Genomic DNA, 25,041 nt, shown 5'->3' with positions numbered 1-25,041 from the left:
AATCAATGGAAAGTTAGTCTTCCAGTGGAGGCTGGTGGGAGGAGCTATAGGAGGATGGGCTCATTGTAATGGGTGGAATGGAATTAATGGAACGGAGTCAAACATGCGGTTTCCATATGTTTGATACTGTTCCATTTATTCCATTCCAGCCATTACAATGAGCCCATCCTCCTACCGCTCTTCCCATCAGCCTCCACTGTTGTCTTCATATACTAGCAGATCTCATTAGAAATATGTTGAATGTTTTGGGGCATAATATGTCAGCTTCAGAGATATGTAACTACAATGGTTAAATGTCACTCTTTTGACATATTCTAATGAGACCATGTTGCTGCTAGATACCCTGCTCACCTTTGGCTTGTCTCCTTTGGATTTGAACTCAGGGGCATCTGGGAGCAGGGTGCCTGCCAGGTCATCCAGAACAGGGCCAGACATGGGCTAGACAGAGAAACACAAACAGCCAGCCAATTCATAAACCTGCCAAACAACAAAACATCTCAGGGCCTGTTTTCAAAAAGCATCTCAGTGTAGGTGCTGATGTCCTGTCTATATAATGTTATTCATTATGATCCAAACGGCAAAACTGACCCCAGATCAGCATTCCTAATCGGAGACTCACTTTGGTGTTCGTTTGTCAGTCTGCAGTATGGGGGGAATTCAGACCCGAGTTACGCACGTGTAAATGGAACTTAATTCCCTTTTTATGCACTTTTCTCTCTGAGCTTATTCTGACCTTGAACTTCAGCATTGGGGAACGCACGTGCCAGCCAGCTATACTTTTGGGGTGGAGATCACAGAAATGGAGGAGTGGCAGAGGTGTCTTCTGAAGTGTTCCAAGTGGAAAAACCTCAACTTTCCTTTTTTCGATAGAAATAACACCATTCTCCATGCACTGTAATTTATAAATTGATAAGCGCTAGGATAATGAGTAATCCATTTGGAGAATGGGGATTGTTAATACAAATAGCAATTGTTTGATATGATTTTTCCTCATGATCACTGGAGACTAATGTGAAACCAGTCATATGGAAGCAAACTGAAAATCATATCAGCATCATGTATTTCGGCCCCTTTTCCACAGTGAAGTAGGCTATAAATAGCTGTGCCGTTTTTCAGAATTGTAATTGTATGTCCTCGTAATTTGCGGGGATTAAATTTGGAGATCCAAGCCAGCCGGTAGTAGCCGGCTTTTGGCCGATACAAAAAAAAATAGAAAAGCGATAAATAAAAATTGCCGACGGCCAATTGTCCGGGAGAAGAAGGAACAAATCCCATTGCGAAATAATAATGTTTTTTAGCCCATTCATTGATGGAAATACCAGTCTGGACATACATTTGACTGGTCATGCTTATCGCTGTAGGTTAATTTGCATAATGTTGTGGAATAAAATTTGCACGTGTGTACAGTATATTCGTTATGTATCTTATTTATCACATGCCTACAGCATACAGAGCCTTTGAGCGGTAAATCTGTCAGACAGCACAAGAGCTGCTACTACAGCATCTCAAACAGCAAATACAGAGGCAACGGAAGGCAGGCTTCATCAGCGTGTCACACACCACTTTGCAATGAGCTGAAGGCAGTATACATTTTGAAAACATATACTTAATTGTTTGAAGCCTGAACGTGATACTACATATTATGAGGCATGTCTTACCTTGCTTCAAAGTAGCCTAGCCAAAATCAGACCATATCCGTTGAGGCAATTATTTTATATCAACTTTCTTTCATTGTCCTGTAGTCAAAGGCACAATCCTAGTCATATTAGCAACCCATGCTAGTTGTTGCATATTAGACCTTCCCTCTTTCTAAATTTTAAACAGATATTTTTGTCTCTGTCACATGAAACTGCTCGGATCCAGTCACCCAAGTAATTGACTGTTCTCTCTGCTACTGCACGGCAAGCGGTACTGGAGTGCCAAGTCTAGGTCCAAAAGGCTCCTTAACAGCTTCTACCCCCAAGCCATAAGACTGCTGAACAATTAATCAAATGGCCACCTGGACTATTTGCATTGACCTACATGTACAAATTACCTCGACTAACCTGTACCCCCGCACATTGACGGTACTATATACCCCTGTATATAGCTTAATTATTGTTATTTTATTGTGTTACTTTTTTAAACTTTAGTTTATTTAGTAAATATTTTCTGTTATGATGAGTTTCTGGTATTGAGAAGTTCCAGATGCAAGAATTTACTTAGACATTCTGTGGAGATTTTATACCAAGTTTTTATTGGATCACGAGCTCGTGGGTTCATCTAACAAACGGACATGGCTTTGCCCTTCGTCAGTTGAACTGCCCACACATACAAATCTAACCTCCTTTATACTCTTGGTTATACTCCCTTTCACATACATCTGGCAGCCATCATAGCACTCCCTTTCTCTGTTGTTATTACCCTTTGCCCCAGGTCATTATATCCTGTCTATCAATCATACTACCATAAACATCAGTAATCTCCTTTGGCATAATGGAATGTAGACTTTCTGTCTCCTAACCACTTATCTAGTAACTCTAACCTGTTCCCCACGATACTATGACATGACATCATTACACTATAAAAACATGATATCAATAACTCTATTTTCTTAAAACTGCATCTGTTGTATCAGACTCATTGCTTTAAAAAATATATATGTAGCCTAGGCCTACTGGTTGTATGAATTTGGGATCCATTTTCCCACAACTGTCCCAGAGTCTGTTTGGAATAGGCTATTTCTTTCTCGACAAGCTGACCAATAGAATAGGTTAACTTTTCTACTATGGAGGATTTTAGATTGACATAGGCTAGTGACTTTGCTGTTCGTTATTCGTCTTGTTGGCTGAGGAAAGGTAAATGTGGACAGTTAATCTAACATCTTCAAAGTGCGCATCTGAATTAGGTAAGAAGGACCGCACATCGTTGCATCCTCGACTTGCATGTTCTGTTAATATTAATTACCATTAATAGTGCCTAAAGGCTCTCCAAACCAGTTTTAAATACTTTCCTAAACCCTAAATAATCTACAAAATCAGAGTATTTTTAAATCTACCAATTGGTCCTGAAACAAAGACGAATATGCATATATTTAGATGGCTTTCTTTTATTGATCCCCAATATTCTGAACCCGTTCTCTATATTTTCTAGTCTAGTGAATCTTTCAACAACATTCTTAAGGTACACCATATTTAAAGGGATGGCTTTAGATAAATGTAGGAGAGAGTGGGGTAAATTGAGCCAAAGGGTTAGTTGAGCCACCCCTTGTTTCCAGGAAACCATACACAAAATTAATAATGTGACTAAATATTTAGGAAGAAGTCATGTGAAAGAGTCTGTGAAAGAAGAAACCACATGGAAAAAGTGGTAAGCAAAAACTGATTTTCACAAAGTCAAATGAATTTATTGTGTTATAGGTGTCATGATGCTTGTATCTAAACCTAGGTAGATAGTTTTAAGATTGATTTATACATCAGTTGGGGTCTCTATAAGCAGTGGTGCAAAGTACTTAAGTAGAAATACTTTAAAGTACTACTTAAGTAGTTTTTTGGGGTATCTGTACTTTACTATTTATATCTTTGACTACTTTTACTTTACATTCCTTAAGAAAATATTGTTTTACTCCATACATTTTCCTTGACACCCAAAAGTACTCGTTACATTTTGAATGCTTAGCAGGACAGGGAAATGGTCCAATTCACACACTTATCAATAGAACATCCCTGGTCATTCCTACTGCCTCTGATCTGGCGGACTCACTAAACACACATGCTTAGTTTGTAAATTATGTCTGAATGTTGGAGTGTGCTTCTGGCTATCCGTAAATTTAAAAAACAAGAAAATGGTGCCGTCTGGTGTGCTTAATAAGCAATTTGAAATTATTTATACTTTTACATTTGATACTTAAGTATATTTTAGTAATGACATTTACTTTTGATTCTTAAATATATTTTAAACCAAATAGTTTTAGACTCAAGTACAATTTTACTGGGTGACTTTTACTTGAGTCATTTTCTATTAAGGTATCTTTACTTTTGTATGACAATTTGATACTTTTCCCACCACTGTCTATAAGCTACAATATGAGGTCCTAAACCTAGCATGAAAGTGCATCCTTGTAGCTGTTTGAGCTAATATAGTCAAAATGTTTGAGCCAATGGCCACCATACCCCATACAAATTATGATTACATTTTGTCAGTGTTATGCATAAGTATTTTTGCAATGTGTCATGCATATGAACTCAAGTTCTGTTGGGCTCCCGAGTGGCGCAGCGGTTTAAGGCACTGCATCACAGTGCTTGAGGCGTCACTACAGACCCCCTGGTTCGATTCCAGGCTGTATCACAACCGGCCGTGATTGGGAGTCCCATAGGGCGGCGCACAATTGGCCCAGCGTCGTCCGGGTTTGGCCGGTGTAGGCCGTAATTTTAAATAAGAATTTGTTCTTAACTGACTTGCCTAGTTAAATAAAGGTTAAATTAAAAATATATATATATATTGTTTTTATTGTTACAGAGCAGACATCAAGCTCTGTGTATACAAATGTAAAACAAGCAGACCCCCTTGAGGTTCTTGAGAGAGCAGCCAATGAACTGAGAGAAAGGAAGAAGTCCATTTGAGCAGCAGCAAGTGATGGAAAAATAGACTGAATGACACTGAAGAGGTACATTGACAAAAAAGAAAATGAACATGTACCTGTGTGAAAGAGAGGCTACGGTAGAGTAGCAGAGGCACACAAGGTTTTATCTGATGATGACATGGAGTCTGAACTAAATATATTAAGAATTTCGCTGACCAGTTTCATGGGCTTAGTAGCCTCAAATGCAGAGAGTGTGCAAGGGATCCACACCTGCAGAGTGGGTTACACACCTGCATTCGGTAAATCTGAATACCAACTACTGAGAAGTGCTTAAATCACAAAGCGTCAAAAAGGCATCGATTTCCTAAGTCTGAATCGGGCCCTATGTACGTACCTCCAGACTGGGCTGTGTCTGCTTTGTTGTCACCACTACTGAGGTTGCAGCAGGACCAGCTGAGGAAGAGAAGTCGCTAGACAAGAGGTCGAGGGCATTGCTGTCATCCATAGATGGCTGTAAGGAAGGAGGAAGATGGTCAGCAGTGTACATACGGTTTACATGAATTCAACATTACTTTTATGAGTTGCACTGTGTTCAACACAGTATGACATTGAATACGACTGATCTGTACGCTTATAGATACAATTGGACAGAAACCTCACCTGCTTGGGTCTAAGATCAGCCTGGACTTTGGCCTCTGCCATTGCCTGTGAGGAGAAAATACACAAAACCTTATTAAAATATACAGCCTTGCTTACACCCTATATTAGTGTTTCCCAAACTCGGTATTTGCTCCTTTCTGATTTTCTGTATTTTTTTTAAATACTGAATGTTATCAGATCTTCAACCAAAACCTAATATTAGATAAAGGGAACCTGAGTTTACAAATCATACTTATTTTATTTATTTAATTAACAAAGTTATGCAACACCCAATTCCCGTGTGTGAAAAAGTAATTGCTCCCTAACACTCAATAACTGGTTGTGCCACCTTTAGCTGCAATGACTGCACACAAATGCAGCAAAGTATCCCCAAACCATCCAAAAAGTTATACTTTTGACATTACATTTTACATTTTAGTCATTTAGCAGACGCTCTTATCCAGAGCGACTTACAGGAGCAATTAGGGTTAAGTGCCTTGCTTAAGGGCACATCGACAGATTTGTCACCTAGTCGGCTCAGAACCAGCGACCTTTCGATTACTGGCACAACGCTCTTACCCCCTAAGCTACCTGCCGCCTGTCCATAGAACATTCTTCCAAGAGTCTTGATGAACATCCAGGTGCATCCAGGTGCTTTTTGGCAAACTTGAACCAACTTTTTGGACGAGATGGGTCCCATTATGTCTTCTGAAAACTAAACACTGCTTTCCACAGTAGGAACCTCATACCAACGGTCAAGCATGGTGGTGGTAGTGTGATGGTTTGGGGATGCTTTGCTGCCTCAGGACCTGGACAACCTGCCTTAATAGAAGGAACCATGAATTCTGCTTTGTATCAGAAAATTCTACAGGAGAATGTCAGACCATCCGTCTGTGAGCTGAAGCTGAAGTGCAGCTGGGTCATGCAGCAAGACAATGATCCAAAAGCAACACATTTGAAGTTTTGGAAGGGCCTAGTCAAAGTCCAGACCTAATCCCAATTGAGATGTTCTGGCAGGACTTGAAACAGGCAGTTCATGCTTGAAAACCCACAAATGTCGCTGAGTTAAAGCAGTTCTGCATGGAAGAGTTGGCCAAAATTCCTCCACAGCGACGTGAGATACTGATCAACAACTACAGGAAACGTTTGGTTGGAGTCATTGCAGCTAAAGTTCGCACAACCAGTCATTGAGTGTAAGGGAGCAATTACTTTTTCATACAGGGGCATTGGGTGTTGCATAACTTTGTTTATGAAATAAATGAAAGAAGTATGTAATTGTTGTGTAATTTGTTCACTCAGGCTCCCTTTATCTAATATTAGGTTTTGGTTGAAGATCTGATAACATTCAGTATGAAAAATATGCCAAAGTAGAGAACATTTGAAAGGGGACAAATACTTTTTCACAGCACTGGATATACTGTTAACTATTTAGTCCTAATCCAATATAAAAACAAAATACGAAAGTGGGCAGAATTGTACAGTATTACTTATGTGTTATTGTGGAACGTTCACGTATGTAGAAGAGCGTAAAATAATGTACAGGCCATTTAGTACCATTTTATTTGGTGTATTGCATTCACCACATATTAGCGTTAGCATTTACTTTATCATCAGCACATTACGTTAGCATTTTAAGGATTACCCCTTTTATTTCCTACTATAACCTTGTATATGTTACCTTTAGGTCTTCCTCTGTGGGCCGGTACTCAGCTGGAAGGCTGTCATCTCTCTCCCCCATCTTGATAAGCCTCTCCTCCATGATTTTCTTCTCCTAGAATAAGCAGAGAGCAGACTCGGGTGAAATAACAGATAGCATTAGCATTAGCTCATAATAAATGCTAAAGGTTTCGCTGCAGTGAGGTAAGGCTTATTTCTTTACCAAGGAATAGCCTTCAACAGTTGTGTTGCAACAGAGTGAATTTCCAGTTGGTCACACTTTAAACTAAATACATCTTGTGTAGGCTTAATGAAGCCTTCATATCACCCTTTATAAGTACCTTGACAATGTCCTTAATTGAGACGGGAACAGGCTCTGGGATAGGAGTCATGTCCATCAGGGTGTCTGACAAGGCATCCAGAGCATCTACCGTCCCTGTAGACAGCTACACACACACGCGCGCACACACACACACACGGTTACATGTCACTGCTGACAATGGGGATCTGACTGAGCCACTAAATATGAATTAGGCATAGGACAACAATAATCTCACATTAAGTGTGTGTGTGTGTGTGTGTGTGTGTGTGTGTGTGTGTGTGTGTGTGTGTGTCAGTACCTGGCGGTTAGCAGCAGATTTGACTGCAGGGGCAACAGCTGGGGCTACAAATTCCCCTGCCAGGGCATCCAAGGCAAAGTCATCTGTGGTCTACAGACACAGAGGAGGAGAGGAGAGACGGAGGGAAAAAGTAAGAGCAAGGCATGTATATGTTAAGTGAGCTGTTCTGTTACCGATGAAAAACTAGGAGCCACTTAAAGCAACCAGACATAAAAACACTTATTGGCTGGTCATAGATTTATACAGAGCAGACCAAACACTGGATGGTTTGATAAGTGAGTGACCAATGGTGGAGGGTGTTGTTCACCTGTTTTGGAGGAGCTGGGGGGCAGAGGACAGGAGCCTGGACTGCTGGAGCCACAGAGGAAGACATGAAGTCACCTGACAGGATGTCCAGAGCCTCACCAGAGTCCATGGAGGGCTGGAGAGAGGGGAGGAGCGGACGGGAGAGGAGAGGGAGGAGAGCTGTAGTTATGATTTCTTCTTAGTTTTTATTAGTTCTTCTCATGGTGAAACATAATCTGTCTTTTTATTTATCTCCCAACGACTTGCGCTTTGCGTATATGAGGCTCACCTCTTTCTTGGGAGGAGGCAGGTCTTTGCCTTTGTCCTTTGTGAACCTGTACTCTGGTGGGAGAGTGTCGTCCCTCTCACCCACAAACACACCCGCCTCTGATGTCAGTTTGCCCTCCTACACATCACACACACAAAAACACACACACATAAACACACGTGTATACACACACACAAGCAGAGTTGAAATGAATTATATCTTTTTTTTTAAAGGATCACAGGGACTGATACACGATGTACTGCACTGTAAGCTAGTCATTGTAAGAATAGAATAGGGTCACTTTATTTTCAGTGTATGTATACCGTGACAATGTCCTCAGGTCTGATCTTGGGAGGTTCAGGCGCTGGTTCTGGAGCAGCCAGAGTGTCTCCCAGAGCACTGAGAGCATCCAGGGACATACCCTGGAGACACACACACACAGAGAGAGAGGGATCAGCTGTGTGCAGGGACTTTTTTCTTCAGTTGAGTCTCTTACTGTATCTTCCTGCGCCTTAGATTTCCCCTGTGTCTACAGGTAGCATGGTTACCTCATCAGTGGTGGTTTTAGTAGGTGCTGCGGGTTTAGTAGGTGCTGCGGGTTTAGTAGGTGCTGCGGGTTTAGTAGTGGCTGCGGGTTTAGTAGGGGCCATGTTGGGGGCTTCAAGGTCAAATGTACAGATGGCTATCTATAGACAGGAAGCAGGGGCAAAACACATACACATGATATGACCTGACAGTCCGCGAGGTATACTGTACATATGCTTATGCATGCACACACGCACCATGACCCGACAGTCGGCAATACACAAGGTACACACACGCCTACACAAGCACTTGTACATACACACACACACACACACACAAACACAAACTATATGATTTGAATACAATGAACGCACACACACACCACATAACTAAACTACAGGACAAACTCAAAATATACAAACACCTCAGTGAGTTTACCTGTGGGGGTTTGTCGAGGTGAGGCAACACGGGGGCCTGTACAGCAGAGGCCTTAGTAGGGGCCACAAAGTCTCCAGCCAAGGCATCCAGGGCTGATAATTCATCTATTTTGGCCTGGGAGAGATAGACTCACATACTTACAGCTTATAATGCCTTCATAAGGCTGTCATAAGATTGACAAAATTCCTGTTATATTATGCCATGAGCATTGATGACAACCCACTTTCTGCAATATCAGTTGATTCTTACTGACATGCCATATTATGATAGCCCTAAAGTAATGGCATTGGAATGACTTTCACTTAGAAGATTACCAACAGACCCATAGAAAATGAAAGTATTGGAGGGGTAATTCGATTCATAACAGAGTTGACCAATTAGGGGATGGTTAGATAAGTGAAAGACCAATGATAGAGGGTGTTGTTCACCTGTGTGGGAGGAGCTGGGGGGCAGAGGACAGGAGCCTGGACAGCTGGAGCCACAGAGGAAGACATGAAGTCACCTGACAGGATGTCCAGAGCCTCACCAGAGTCCATGGAGGGCTGGAGAATGAGAGAGAGAGAGAAAACAGAGTAGAGATGGGGAGAAGTATGAGTACTGTGACTCAAATCTCAGTATACTATAACATTAGATCCCTTTGGAGGTCGCCACTGGTATTTACTATAGGTGTGATGAAAGTGGGACATGAGGCGTTTGATGACTCACCTCTTTCTTGGGAGGAGGCAGGTCTTTGCCTTTGTCCTTTCTGAACCTGTACTCTGGTGGGAGAGTGTCGTCCCTCTCACCCACAAACACAGCCGCCTCTGATGTCAGTTTGCCCTCCTGCAGAACAGAAATGTGCACAAAAATGTTTTACACACACGTACGCACGCTATGCGCACACACAAATGTAGCACAGATGGAATACAAGTCAGTGTGAGTACCGTGACAATGTCCTCAGGTCTGATCTTGGGAGGTTCAGGCGCTGGTTCTGGAGCAGCCAGAGTGTCTCCCAGAGCACTGAGGGCATCCAGGGACATACCCTGGAGACACACAGACACAGAGAGGGCCAGAGAGGGACATGAAGAAAGAAATACAGCCAGAGAAAGGGGGACAGATACAGAGAGGGGGACAGAGAGGGACATGAAGAAAGAAATACAGACAGAGAAAGGGGGACAGATACAGAGAGGGGGACAGAGAGGGGGTAGATAAAATGATCAACAAGCACATTGGATGATGCATAGTACAAAAGTAACAGTATTTCACTGGTTAGATAGAAACTGTATCCCTCCTATGACAAACCTTATCTGTCTTAGGCTTGGTGTCCAGTGGGGAGTCAGCCAACTGAAACACAAACAAATGTCAATAGATAACAGCTTCATAACCCGACAGAAGTATTACACGGAATAGATATTTTGCATGTAATTCTTTTTTTTTGCTGACACAGTACAGTACCCAACCCACCACAAAGCATGACAGGATGCAATGATGAAATACCCAATATAACATTGGAAATGAGCGTTTGTCTATGTAGGGCTCATTACATTGTTACGCATGGCTTATAATGTGTGATCATGACGTAGGACCTGCTTTCTTTGGTGGTATTTACCTTTTCCACCTTAGCTTTCATGTCTGCGGTGGGAGCAGCAGACTTGGTCACAACAGTAGACTTAAACTCAGCTTTCTGGAATGGAGGAGAGAGATTATTTGATTCCGTTGAATACTGTTTATTGGGTTCTAGTTGAGAGGAAGAGGGGAAACCCTTTGGTAAAAGCTCACTTGAACCATTCACTATAAAGCTGTCTTCACAGCAGCTTCACAGCAGCTTACCTTTACATAACAGTTGTCATAAGCTATTACTGCCGACATCGGTGTACGTCAAAATTACATGACACTGTCATGTTGTATGCAGCAGTATGCAGGGCAGGCTATTCATCAGAACCATCACATAATAACCAGTAGGTGGCTAGCGAGTTAGCAGTCCGACAAGCTAGCCAACATGTTGCTAGGTGTCATTATGACCATGTTATGTCAATTGACATAATAATAATAATACGCCATTTAGCAGACGCTTTTATCCAAAGCGACTTACAGTTGTGCGCATACATTTTTACGTATGGGTGGTCCCAGGGACATAACCTGACATTAGTGTTCATAACAGTTTACCATGTCATGCTAATTTATTTTACAATACAGTTTTACAATGGAGGATTCAAGTGAAATATCATCACTCTTCATTTACCTTGACAGGAGCGGTTGGAGGTGGAGCGAAGTTGGAGAAGCCAGCAGACAAGGCATCAATGGCAGCCAAGTCCTCCACTTTCTGTTAATAGATTAAATGTCATCGGTTTATAATGACACCTCACTTCTTATTCACAGTATCACTATCATATATTAACATGGAAGAGTCAGGACCGCGGTCTCACCCAAAAGACTATGGGACTAATAATAATCCTGTTACCCAATGTATGTTTCAGGGAAAATGGCCTCTAAGTGATTATAACCTGTAAATAGTGCAGTCTCACCTTCTCCTGTTTCTGAGGGATGGGAGCAGTAGAGGTCGTGAACCCAAAGGAGAGGGAGTCCAGAGCATCATCTGTGCTCATGGGTTTCTGATAGAAGTAAACAAACAAAGCATAGTTATACACAAAGGATACCAGTAAAAGTTGTGTCTTCATAATACACCACTAGATGGCGCTTTAGACTAACTCAAATGAAAGACTGCAGAATAATGTAGACCACGTGTGGCAGACCAGAAGGAAAAGTACTGACACACCCATCACATTCCCTAGGATCTTACTCACAACCAAGCACTCAGCAAATGACTCTGAGCAGACTCCCTTTACTTAGCATCAGGTTTAGAGCGTCAGTTGTATTACAAAAACCAACACATAACCAATGGGCAATTTTAGACAACTCACTTTTGACAACATATTTGATGGGTAAAAGAGTTTGCCTCATATCCAAAGAAGTTCTTAGAAGCAGAGGTATACAACAGAGAGAACTACAGTGCAAAACAAGGTGTGGCCCAAAGTTGGGACAGAGGGTGAATAAGTGTGTGTATGGGTCGTTCCAAGAAATGGGTGTCTTTTGCGTCCCTTTAATATTTAAAGTAGAAATTGTGCACCAATATTGAATTTTAAAAGCCTGTTATATTAAATGAAGTGACCTTTAATATAGACCACATGAATAATTAAATCAATCTGAAGAATTCAATGTACCAAAATTCTGCATTTTGACTAGTCCCAACGTCAACCCTGTGTCTAAGATTTTAACCCACTTAACCACAAACTTTTGCCAAGTTTCACCAACATCATACAGCCCTAGTTAATTTGTTGCTTTTACAAAGTATTTTCTGAAGATTATTATTTATTTCATGTGATTAGTGATTAATTTACATCTGTCCCTCATTTTAAGGTCAACCCTACATTTTACATTTACATTTTAGTCATTTAGCAGACGCTCTTATCCAGAGCGACTTACATAACCCTGTTATGTGAACTGAATTCTCGTTTTAATATGGTGAAACTATTCCTTTTAAAATATTTTTTTGCAAAAGAAACATTGAACATCTAATAGACAAATCATAGTGTAAAAGCAGGTGAGCTGGTTCTACTCTTTTTGGCCATGGTCTGGTTGTTTTGTAACACGTCAAACCTGTTACCAATAGATAGACAGGCACTTTTTGTTTAACAATTGCATTGTTTTTGTAAAGCTTGCATTTAACAGATAATTGTATCCTAAACGTCCACTGAGCGGCGCAGAGACACCATTCAAATGTGTACAGGACATGTTGCAACTTCAGCTTTAAGCACAATTTCGTCTGTCTGTGACCAAAAGAAAGTGGTATTGTTTCAATTCTATGAAATTATTTAGTATTTTTTCATGTTGAGGGCTTTAAATCCGGCTGAGAATATCACAGTGAGATGAAACCACAACGCCTGGATCCACTAGACTGTCACCGTTCATATGCCGTCTCACAGGCCGGGCTCATTCGCTCAGAGGAAGAATGAATCAATTATTTGTCTGGATAGGCCAGAATATGTGACACATCTCTCCCTATGCAAATGTGGGGTCTGAAAGCCGGAAACTTAAAGTCAGCTGCACTAAGAGAGTGGTAGCAGGGAGCAGACAGATGGGGCTTTCTGGCATTATAAGGCACAGGACCCTACAGCGTTCACAGAGTGCTTTGTACACCAAAATATCAGTCGGAACCGGTCCAGAACCGCTCAAAGTCCCTTACCATCTATTAATAGGCACTTACCTCGAGATGGGAAAATGAGTTTTCTATGAAGTTGAACATGTGCTCTTTATGACAGATTGTTAAAATTAGGTCAAATCAAACATTTTTGGGGACCAAGTTACACTTCTCAAAAAGCACCAAATTGGTAGAACGGCCTGTATACAGTATGTTTGTGTAGGTGTGTATGGGTGAATAGGTGTGAAGTATGAAAAAAATGTATGCACTCACTAACTGTAAGTCGCTCTGGATAAGAGCGTCTGCTAAATGACTAAAATGTAAAAATGTAAAACGAGTAATGAGTGATTGTGTGTTGACTATAAATCCTCTGTTAGTGTGTGTGTGTGTGTGTGTGTGTGTGTGTGTGTGTGTGTGTGTGTATGTGTGTGTGTGTGTAATAGGGTTTGGCACAACTAGAACCTGCTGGTTGAGATGGGTCTATTGTTGTTTGCAGAGCCAACATCCCTCAGTGCAATGCAACATTCCACACTGTAGAGGTAACCAACACTGTCAGAAGAGACCAGGGAATCACGCCTATGGTTTATTTCGTTCAGTGTGTGTGCACGTGCATGTGTGAGTCCGTTTGTGTATGTGAGAAAGATTGCGAGAGAGAAGGAGAGAGAAAGAAGAAAGGAGAGGGGGAGTCAATATCTCTGTGTTTTCGCCACAGCATACAGTGCATTGCCTGGCAGTTAATACAATGACTTACCGGGACATCCTTTGGCTTGACATCTGCAACAGGGGCCTATGAAAATGAAAACCATTTTAAAAGTTAATGAATTACATAGTTGAGTATGCCTAGATTTAAATAGAATCTGATCATGTTCTGAAAAGAATGACAAAAGATGATTCAAGGGCGGTAACTATACACAGGCTTTTCCAGCCTGGTCCAGAAACTAACCCTAGCCCTGACCCTAGCATTTAGATCTGAAAGAATTGCATACATATGGTAGTAGCTCCATCTTGTTCTCTGATCAGCTTGGTGGACATTTGGCCATATTGCTTACACCTATCAAGTCATCTCCGAACTACACAAGTGTCCAGGGATAGGCTAGGGGCTAGGAGACCTGATGACCAAGAGTTTCAGTCAAATGTGTCATGTCAAAGAGAGCACTGCGGTGCAAAGCTAAAGACACACAAACTCAAAGTTCTCTAACAGCAACAGAAGTGATTATGATGATGATTATGATGAGGAGGAGGAGGAAGAAGACTGGAGGAGAAGGGTGATTAAGAGTTAGGGACTGACCATGTCCTCAAATCGGTATGCTGGGGGCAGTGGGCAGTTGTTCCCCCCACATATAACTGCTTCCTGATGGGTCAAGCCATGCTGTGTGACACATGCAATAACACACACTGTTACATTTGGTGACTGGGTGGACACACACACACATCTATTCAACTCGCACCGTGCGCACACACACACTATGTGAGGGTGCTGTACCTCTATCACCTCTGGCCCGGTGTATACAGGGCCTGCAGCGGGGAGAGGCTCTGACGAGGGCAAGAAATCAGCCAGGGCATCGAAGGGGTCCGCAGCAAGCTCCTACACATGATGCGACACAACTCAAACACGAGCAACGCAACTCCATGCCATTCATTTTTGTGCAATATAAAACCCACATAGAGAGAAAACATAGATCTATTATTTACCGCTTTGGCTGTCTTGGCTGCTGGGGGACCTACCTCCACCTGTACCTGCAACCCAGAGCAGGAGAGGTTAGTGAATACAACACTGGGCTACTATATGTGATACTGCTCAGATCCTGTGCCCAACTGAGCTTCTGGGTGGTTGTGGGTTCAATTCAAACAAACCCACATAGGTAGTAGTCACGCAGGAGCAAAAAGCACTCTCTTTTTCCTGTAGTCAAATAAAATATAGAATGGTACAGTAAACCTTCCTCACTGCTTCCACTGTTATAATTCATGGTTACATAGTGTGAAAACAGAGAAAGAATGAGGAAGACACAGGGAAGTGATCAATGATAACCCCCTAACACCAGGGATAGCCCCACCCCCAAGAGTCGTCTTCTACTACAGCGTAGTTAATATCCAAAAGTAATCCGGAGTCTACCTTGGTCTCTGGACCCTTCAAAGAGGCGCCTCAAGCCGCGGCACCGCCTGCAGAAACAGCCTGAGGCAACATAGCAGGATCCTTTTTACCCATGTCAGCTTTGCTTGATGTGGTGGGCACACTCTACAAATGCATATGGCTCATTCCATTAGACTAGGTGTAGAGCAGAGCTCAGAGAGCTGCGCATAATCTTAGTCAAAGTTTAGTAGAGTGATAGGACGATAGTTAACACCTTATCTCCCATAGGTAATGATAAAGGAAAGGCATAAGTACCTAATCAGAATTTGTAATTTGTCGTCACTGTTAAGAAAAGTAATAGGACGGTGGTAAGCACTGCCATAGGGTTTCAAAGAGGGTACAGCGAAACAGAAATACATGAACAGGACCCCATCAACCTAAACCAGGTACGCAAAGCTGGAAGCAATACTCAGAAAGCAATACAAGATGTGGTGCGAAGCAACCAGACGAAAAAGCAAAGGTGGAAATATATTGTGCCTTCTCTGTGTTGATGTGTCAGACTTGACAGACATGGTTTGTTTTGACGTGTCGAGCGTAACACAAGTGTGGGCATGCTGGTAAGACTCAGTCACATTAGAGCTTGAGAGCAGAAGTGTCCGTTCAATTCCCAGTTAGACACACAGACACCTCCAGGCCAAAACTAAGGAAGTCCAAAGCAGAGATACGTTTTGAAGTATATCGGCAGAGAGAAAATGGAGGATATAAAGGGGTGGAAGAATATGGAGACAAAGAGAATGACTAAAACCTCAAGGTCTGATGATGACGAAGAAGACATGGAATAATGACGCAGGAAGAGAGTGTTGAAAGGGAGAGTGAGGTTAAAGAGAGCTAGGCCGGGCAAAGAATAAAGATGGAGGAGAAAGAGGCGCCGCACCACACTCATCGACTGTCTGCCATCTACCGTGGCTGTCTGTTTCGGAGACTCTTTGAGCTTCGGTACTTCAGCTTTCCACGGTGTCGCCGCCACTCCTACAATATTTACTCCTCCAGGGGTAGGAGGTGTAGCTTTGGCAGGTTGCATGGGTGCAGTCTATAATTAAGAGGAATGACTTAAAACTCAATGGATACAACACAAACAGAGCAGATTCAATGTATTGACACCCTTTAAATTCAAATATGTAAAGGTGAATGGGGGTCCAGTGAGTGTGAGGTGCAGGGGTTATTAAAATCTAGGGGGTAAAGTAGGGTAAAGTTGGCCCTAGACACTAAACTAGGGTCAGTTTTGCATTCACTTCCCATATTGGTTAAGTTAGGCATTTAGAGAAGGTAAGCTGATCCTAGATCTGTGCCTACGGGCAACATCTACCCGGAATCTGAAACCCAGCAGTCATTCAGACTATTAACAGGTCATACAACGGCCAGAGGATGAAACCATTACTATATTTAGGGGAGGGGTGTTTGGCGTTACCTTTGGGGTGTCTTTAGGACTGCCTCTGGTCCCAGGTGTTGGTATGTCAATAATAGTAGCACCTGCTGCCGCAGTGTTAGGAGAGACAAGTGCCGTCTACAAACCAAGAAGCAGGTGTAGAACACATTATGGAAATGTGGTTAGGAAAAACAAAAACCAGCCAACAACATGTTACGCACATCTCCAATAGACAGTGAAGAGCCCTAATCCCATTCTCCAGCATGTAAAAAAGCTCAGTCAATCAATAAGCTCATTGCGGTCATAGTGAAGAGTGATGGCCAAGCTGTGAAGGAGTCAATGGCAGAGAGCCCAAGCAGATGTAAAGAGCTTGTGACTGAAGGGTTGCAGGTGAGAATAAAGAGTAGAAGAGTGAGATTCCATTTAACAGAGTGTACACTACACCCATGGGAATGCATTTGGGAAGAGAGTTAAGAATGTCAGAATAAGCCATGATTGTCCCACGAGAATCTCCATAGACACAGTAACCAGTCTACCTCTGGCATCATCACTTTGGCCGTTCCTCTCTGCATTGTCCCGGCTGTAGTAGGACTTCCTCCCGCTGCGACACCACTTCCTGTGGCTCCACCCATGGCTCCACCTGGCTTCGTAGCCATGGTTGAGGCGGCAGATGCACTCTGTAATGCAACAAGGATTGTGATTGGCTCGGTCACATTTGATTCCTTTCAGCTTGCGTTATCCAATTGCTTATCTATATCATTCTGTGCCTAGTGACGCTTTCCCCTCAAAAAACTAACAAATGACTGACAAGAACAAAAAATGTTGGAAAGTAAAAATGATGACCATACGGCAGAGTATGTACAGATGCATATAGTCCTATACATAACCGTGTGCGTATGCATAAATCTCTACATAGGTATGCAGTGCATGCATTTGATACAAGTGAAACCTGAGTAGCTTTCCTACGTAGCAAACAGTCTGTCACAGCTTCACAAGCCAAAGGAATTTTCACTCTTCCTGGGTTTCACGCGGAGTCAGACACCAGAATAGGTTGCATTTTATGTTGTGTTGTCATGGAGTTGGGGGACATGTGAATACGCCACCTCAGGTTGGCATCTCTGCCCTTTGCTGTCACCATGGCATTGTTTGGGCATAGGAGAGAGGAATTTTGGAATAGATTCAGGAAAGTGATTCAGGGAACTGATACAACTTCTCTATGGAAACCAGTTCGGTAATTCCTTTGTCCTGAGTGGTCAACGACCTACCAAAACACCTAAATCAAGGTTGTAAACTTTGGTTACACGTTGATTAAAACCCTTTTATTTTAATTTTTTTACTTTCAGTTCCCCCACTGCCCGCCCAACCCCACAACAACAAAAAACGAAATTCAAACAAAGGAACAGTTTGTCCAATCTGTAGGCCCTATAAATATTGGGCTGGAGACCAGTTAAAGAAGATGCTGTGCAATGTGTGCTGACTATAGGCATTCTCTGTAGTTCATCTTTCTATTTTCTGGAGAGAAAGCAACTAAAACAGTGCTACTGTTTAGCATAAAGCTTTTGAACTGACAGTACATTTTTACATTTTTAGTCATTTAGCAGATGCTCTTATCCAGAGCGACTTACAGTTAGTGAGTGCATACATCATTTTTTGTATTTTTCATACTGGCCCCCCGTGGGAATCGAACCCACAACCCTGGCATTGCAAACACCATGCTCTACCAACTGAGCTACATCCCTGCCGGCCATTCCCTCCCCTATCCTGGGCCAATTGTGCGCCGCCCCATGGGTCTCCTGGTCGCGGCCGGCTACGACAGAGCCTGGATTCGAACCAGGATCTCTAGTGGCACAGCTAGCACTGCGATGCAGTGCCTTAGACCACTGCGCCACTCGGGAGTAGTAGGGAAGACATTGACTGTTGCGGATGGCCAAGTGCATCACTACTGCCTTCCTGAAACCTAGAAATACTGTCCCCCCGGATCCAAAAATACTGTCCCCCCGGATCCAGAAATACTGTCCCCCCGGATCCAGAAATACTGTCCCCTGGATCCAGAAATGCATTGGATTTTCTTATTCTTAACAACCTATTTTAACAGCCCATTTCCTGAATGGGTGACAACATAACAACACTGGTGTGAAATTATGTCTGGAGGTCATCACCTTTACAGAGTCAAGAATTTAAAAAAATGTCCCTCAATAAAGCCAAGCACATAATAAACACAAAATACCAAGCCTATTAGAAATGTATAGAATAATTCAGGATATGTTTAAAACATTCTAGTTGGAAGCATTTACAAAATCAAATGAGCTGAATAACATAAGCCTATATTTCATTCTAAAGCCATTGTTCCACTCCCTGAACATTTGGGTGTGACCAATCCTTTGCCTGAATGGGAGGAAGAGGGGAGTTTTCTTTTTCTATATAATCTTGCTAAATTGTTTTCCCTATCCTTTATGGTTTTATGGTAATAACACAGACTGGAACACACTGGGCAGCACTACTCTGTCGAAACAGGAAAGACATTAACAATACCAAGCATCGCCCAAAGAAGGGGCCAAGGGTCAAATAAACTGGAAGCCAGATCAGAAACTGGGACCTATCCCAAAGAAAAGAAGGTGAAGGCTGGGCAGAGGAAGAGGAGGAAGAGGTGTGTGAGACAGAGAGAGGGAAAAGGAGAGAGGGACAGGGTGAGAGAGAATGAGAGAAGAGGGGTTAAGGAAGAGTGTGTAGTAATGTTACCTCAAATTGTGCTGGATTCACAGCAACCTGTGCCACTGAAGTGGGTGAATATTGTCTGGGCTGCGACTGGAGAGAGAGAGAGAGAGAGAGAGAGAGAGAGAGAGAGAGAGAGAGAGAGAGAGAGAGAGAGAGAGAGAGAGAGAGAGAGAGAGAGAGAGAGAGATAGAGAGATAGAGAGATAGAGAGATAGAGAGATAGAGAGATAGAGAGATAGAGAGAGAGAGAGAGAGAGAGAGAGAGAGAGAGAGAGAGAGAGAGAGAGAGTTAAAAAACATACAATGAACGGAGAAGTTTTCGTCACTCATAGTAGAAAACACAGACTTAATCATTGTCAGAATCACTGACACAATTTAGCATATTCTTGGCTTGAAATGAACCACAGCAAAACAATACATTCCATGCTTCTCAAATGTCTGTACCATTTCCTCACACACATTTTGCATGACAAGGGCAGAGAAACATCACATGTAGCAATCCTGTTCCATTGATAAAATGACCAACGGTTCTAGAATGTCTCCTATTCACTAGCTATTGTGGCACATAGCAGCGAAAAGTGAAAAGCTGACTGATTCACACACTTATAACACTATTACCTGTGGGTAGATCCATTTGAATGCAAACACTTTTTGACAGCATCCCCATTGATTTAAACCAAACTTTCCATACATGTTTGCCCATGGAAGACATGGTCAGAAAGTGACGTTTTGGACCTGAATGTCAAAACATTCAGGAGATAGAGGTGTTCAAAGTTGACCCATTTTGCATACCCCACCATACCATGAGACATCACTGGAAAAGATAAACGGTTGAGTTTGATATCATTTAAAAGCTAACAAACAGGGTTGTCAAACTATTTAATAATTGCTTGAAAAATCTGTTGTTTTTTAATTATGACTTTTACCTTCAATGTAAATTATCAAAAAACGCGTAAACCCCAATTTATTTCATATTCACATACAGTGGCTTGCGAAAGTATTCACCCCCCTTGTCATTTTTCCTATTTTGTTGCCTTACAACCTGAAATTAAAATGGATTTTTTGGGGGTTTGTATCATTTGATTTACACAACATGCATACCACTTTGAAGATGAAAAATATTTGTTCTTGTGGAACAAACAAGAAATAAGACAAAAAAACAGAAAACTTGAACGTGCAATTCCAGCTGCAAGTCTCTTGGGGTATGTCTCTATAAGCTTGGCACATCTAGCCACTGGGATTTTTGCCTATTCTTCAAGGCAAAACTGCTCCAGCTCCTTCAAGTTGGATGGGTTCCGCTGGTGTACAGCAATCTTTAAGTCATACCACAGATTCTCAATTGGATTGAGGTCTGGGCTTTGACTAGGCCATTCCAAGACATGTAAATGTTTCCCCTTAAACCACTCAAGTGTTGCTTTAGCAGTATGCTTAGGGTCATTGTCCTGCTGGAAGGTGAACCTCCATCCCAGTCTCAAATCTCTGGAAGACTGAAACAGGTTTCCCTCAAGAATTTCCCTGTATTTAGCGCCATCCATCATTCCTTCAATTCTGACCAGTTTCCCAGTCCCTGCCGATGAAAAACATCCCCACAGCATGATGCTGCCACCACCATGCTTCACTGTGGGGATGGTGTTCTCGGGGTGATGCGCCAGACATAGAGTTTTCCTTGATGGCCAAAAAGCTCCATTTTAGTCTCATCTGACCAGAGTACCTTCTTCCATATGTTTGGGGAGTCTCCAACATGCCTTTTGTGTTTGCTTATTTTTTTCTTTAAGCAATGGTTTTTTCTGGTCACTCTTCCATAAAGCCCAGCTCTGTGGAGTGTACAGCTTAAAGTAGTCCTATGGACAGATACTCCAATCTCCGCTGTGGAGCTTTGCAACTCCTTCAGGGTTATCTTTGATCTCTTTGTTGCCTCTCTGATTAATGCCCTCCTTGCCTGGTCCGTGAGTTTTGGTGGGCGGCCCTCTCTTGGCAGGTTTGCTGTGGTGCCATATTATTTCAATTTTTTTATAATGGATTTAATGGTGCTCCGTGGGATGTTCAAAGTTTCTGATATTTTTTTATAAGCCAACCCTGATCTGTACTTCTCCACAACTTTGTCCCTGACCCGTTTGTAGAGCTCCTTGGTCTTCATGGTGCCGCTTGCTTGGTGGTGCCCCTTGCTTAGTGGTGTTGCAGACTCTGGGGCCTTTCAGAACAGGTGTATATATACTGAGATCATGTGACAGATCATGTGACACTTAAATAAAGTCCACCTGTGTGCAATCTAACTAATTATGTGACTTCTGAAGGTAATTGGTTGCACCAGATCTTATTTAGGGGATTCATAGCAAAGGGGGTGAATACATACGCACACACCACTTTTCCGTTATTATTTCATTTCAATTCACCAATTTGGACTATTTTGTGTATGTCCATTACATGAAATCCAAATAAAAATACATTTAAATTACAGGTTGTAATGCAACAAAATAGGAAAAAACGCCAAGGGGGATGAATACTTTTGCAAGGCACTGTATGTTGTAGCTTAGACCCTACTTTACATCTGAGGTGTTTGTGTTGTGCCCGTCATCGGTTGAGACACAACATTCTCTTGAATACAGGGTATATTTCAATAAATTATAATAGTTTGACAACCCTGTTTGTAAGCTTTTAAATTATACCAATCTCAAACGTTTATCTTTTCCAGTGATGAAGACATGGATGTCTCATGGTATGGTAGGGTCTACAACTATGATATGGTGGGGTTCAACTTTGAGCACCTTTATCTCTTGAATGTTTTGGCATTCAGGTCATGAAAGTCACTTTCTGAACACTTCTAAAATGGGCTAATATGTATGGAAGGTTTTGTTCAAATCAAAAGGGTGCTGTCAAAAAGTGATTGAATTCAAATGGATTTACCCTTGTGTTATTATAATGCCTAACTTGTAGTTCTTCGTGATATACATTTTCACTTATATATTCAAGAAGACCACGGGAATCGACGATACACTTTCTGGAAATGTATCTAGACTTGGTCAGAACCGATATCACAGGAAATCGGAATCTTTCTCTCATGCCCTAGCTTACGTTCACACATCAAAGAGGACCCATCAATTACCAACCTTAGGTGTGTATTCCAGAGGTTATATATCCCCTGTTATACACGCTACAACTGTGACATGTGAAGCAGCTGATCTCTAGAGAGAAGGGGAAATTATATGACATGACTGACACCCCACATGTCAATGGACTGATAGCATCATATGATATAATCAAAACAGTTTGTCCAAGGATTCTCTACAGCTTTTCTCATGATATTAACCAAGCAGATCCCATATCCTACTGTTGGGTGTATGTGGAATTGTGACTGAAGCGGTGAGAATAACTAACTAACATTGCAGGTTTGAGGAATGCAGAAACCAGGTGGAGTATGTTAAAGGGGACCCTTTTAGTGGAGGTGACCCACGGGGCAAGAAGACTTCATACACCCTCTCCACCCATACTGGCTATGGGAGAATCTCAATTGCATACTCCTCGTGTCCTCTCTCCACTCTCCCTTCTCAAAACTCATTGGAGGAGAAGGTGAGAGTGGCAGGACCTTAGATTTGACCTCTGGCTTTCTTATCCAATGGGTTTTGAGAAGGAGGCGAGGAGAGAGGACACGAGGAGTATGTGTTTTGAGATTCTCCCTATGTCCCAGAGTTACAGCACAGCATACTGTATTTATTATGCTATGATTCCCAACAATGTGTGTGAGTGTCTCATACCCTGCTAAGTATCTTTAAGATGTTTAGATTGAACCAACCAGTCAAGCCAGTTTAAAACGATTCTACTGTTACACAGAGATGATAGAAATGGGAGAAAGAGACAGAGCGAGAGACAGATGGAGAGAGCGAGAGAAAGAATGACAGAGGTTGAGATCTTACTAGTCAAACTGTATCCTAAATTCTTACTAGTAAAATACTGTACTATACTAATAGTATACTACTTATACTATTCAGATTAACTTTATTTTGCCATTCAACATTCCTTGGAGTGATTACTGTTGTTCACTCTGACAACATTACTTCCTCTATGCACTCTTAGAAAAAAAATATGCTATCTAGAACCTAAAAGGGTTCTTCGGCTGTCCCCATAGGAGAACCCTTTGAAGAACCCTTTTTGGTTCCACCCTTTCCACAGAGGGTTCTACATGGAACCCAAAATAGTTCTAACTGGAACCAAAAAGGGTTATCCTATGGGGACATACAAAGAACCCTTTTGGAACACTTTTTTCTAAGAGTGTGTCTTGTGGGAGCACAGTGGTGTTGACCTTGTCAAAACTAAAGGCCTTAGCGAGCTGGGTTTGAGGCAATCCCTGATTTAAACTGTACGTGATTAGATATGTGATATCATGGTTGCAGCCTGGTGTTTTCACCAGTAAGTGATAATCAGTAATGAACCTCAAATGAAGGAAGGAAAGGAGGGAAGGATTTATCAGTAAAGTATTGGAACAAGTCCCCCCCAGACGGGTTGGGAGGAAGTAGGGAGGGGAAAGTGAGGTCACATACACCCAGGGGCGGAAAGTGGGCTAACGAGTCACGCTGCCCTCCTTTTGGATAAATATTTTTGCGCTAGGCAACACACCAGATTCTGCCGGCGAATGAAAGGACAGGCAAAGAGAGGGCGGTGGCTTGGCATGGCACCTGGCTGGCTCATCTTTTGGCAACCAAAGAGATACAATTAGTTTGTTATCTGTATCTCTATGTTGGCAAAACTATACCAGAGCACTCTATTTGAATGCCTCTAGTTAGACCCAAGCTACTCAAGTATGTTTATTTCAAATTAAATTACAGACTATTGTGGTTGATTAAAGAATGTTGAGGGGGAAAACAAACCCAAAACAAAGACGTTGATTCAAAAGGCATTTGGTTGCAAATCTACTCATGTGATCATGGCAGCAAAGGAACATGGGCATCTCACTGCGAGCTTTCTCCTCTGTCTTCCAACCAACAGCACACGACAAAGGAAGTGGCTTTGGGTGTGTAAACAAACCACACTTCTCATTTCTAATGCAACAAAACCTACTTCAACGAACCCCACTGACTCTAACTACCCTGCCCCTCTGGCCTTCATGTTGTATGAAGTCCTTGTCCAACCTAACCGAACGTAGCAGGCGTAAAATAAACGCCTGAAACTAGATCCCCTACATACTGTTCCTGACGAGAAGACTGTCAGAGGAGGTTATCTTCTGCACTGTTCAACCAATCCAGTAAATGTGGAGGAGGAGTTACGATGGAGTGTCGCCTTGTTAACTTCCAAAAGCGGAAGTCGCGTCTTTCCATTTCCCCTGAAGACCGGAACATCCAGTTGTTTGGTACTCGGCAGAGGCTAATAGCATACAAGCTAATAGCCATTCTAAACTTACCAAGGTCCGTCTTAGCTCTTGATTCAATGTCAAAAAGTACACACCAGACATCAACTCAGAGACATTTTTGTCAAGTCAAGTGAAAGATCAGTTGGATCAGTTAGTCCGCATTCACTACACAAGGGTAATGATGAACAGAATTGTAGCACATTTGGCTAATGTGTACGAATGGGATTTCTCCTCTGGTGTGCTAACGGCTAGCTAGGCCAGAGAAGAATAATGCTAAACAGGCAACTGAGGGTCTCAGGAATGGGAAACATTTACCACCT

The 25,041-nt window shown here is 42.2% G+C and overlaps 1 protein-coding gene across 20 annotated transcripts in view; it reads right to left on the bottom strand.

The window, feature by feature from the left end:
- The window catches only part of LOC121575511 (calpastatin), a 73,442-nt gene that overhangs the window by 2,064 nt on the left and 46,337 nt on the right, over window positions 1-25,041 (bottom strand). For 5 of the 20 annotated variants that reach the window (XM_041888641.2, XM_041888645.2, XM_041888646.2 and 2 more), the window contains 26 exons: window positions 19,406-19,471; window positions 17,203-17,343; window positions 16,709-16,804; window positions 16,175-16,330; window positions 14,862-14,906; window positions 14,653-14,754; window positions 14,458-14,538; window positions 13,921-13,956; window positions 11,497-11,583; window positions 11,214-11,294; window positions 10,581-10,655; window positions 10,274-10,315; window positions 9,916-10,014; window positions 9,698-9,814; window positions 9,421-9,534; window positions 8,993-9,106; window positions 8,578-8,715; window positions 8,353-8,451; window positions 8,051-8,167; window positions 7,784-7,897; window positions 7,477-7,566; window positions 7,198-7,302; window positions 6,879-6,971; window positions 5,222-5,266; window positions 4,956-5,072; window positions 352-438 (listed from right to left, as the gene is read on the bottom strand). In XM_041888641.2, the coding sequence (XP_041744575.1) occupies window positions 352-438; window positions 4,956-5,072; window positions 5,222-5,266; window positions 6,879-6,971; window positions 7,198-7,302; window positions 7,477-7,566; window positions 7,784-7,897; window positions 8,051-8,167; window positions 8,353-8,451; window positions 8,578-8,715; window positions 8,993-9,106; window positions 9,421-9,534; window positions 9,698-9,814; window positions 9,916-10,014; window positions 10,274-10,315; window positions 10,581-10,655; window positions 11,214-11,294; window positions 11,497-11,583; window positions 13,921-13,956; window positions 14,458-14,538; window positions 14,653-14,754; window positions 14,862-14,906; window positions 16,175-16,330; window positions 16,709-16,804; window positions 17,203-17,343; window positions 19,406-19,471 (2,457 nt within the window). The remainder of the gene's footprint in view (window positions 1-351; window positions 439-4,955; window positions 5,073-5,221; window positions 5,267-6,878; window positions 6,972-7,197; window positions 7,303-7,476; window positions 7,567-7,783; window positions 7,898-8,050; window positions 8,168-8,352; window positions 8,452-8,577; window positions 8,716-8,992; window positions 9,107-9,420; window positions 9,535-9,697; window positions 9,815-9,915; window positions 10,015-10,273; window positions 10,316-10,580; window positions 10,656-11,213; window positions 11,295-11,496; window positions 11,584-13,920; window positions 13,957-14,457; window positions 14,539-14,652; window positions 14,755-14,861; window positions 14,907-16,174; window positions 16,331-16,708; window positions 16,805-17,202; window positions 17,344-19,405; window positions 19,472-25,041) is intronic. The other 15 variants (XM_045223011.1, XM_041888658.2, XM_041888660.2 and 12 more) reach the window with 13 other exon arrangements.

The sequence above is a fragment of the Coregonus clupeaformis genome, chromosome 10 (genome assembly GCF_020615455.1).
Source record: "Coregonus clupeaformis isolate EN_2021a chromosome 10, ASM2061545v1, whole genome shotgun sequence".
Taxonomy (NCBI): domain Eukaryota; kingdom Metazoa; phylum Chordata; class Actinopteri; order Salmoniformes; family Salmonidae; genus Coregonus; species Coregonus clupeaformis.
The sequence above is the reverse complement of the archived record's forward strand: the minus strand, read 5'-3'. Positions and strand labels throughout refer to the sequence as shown.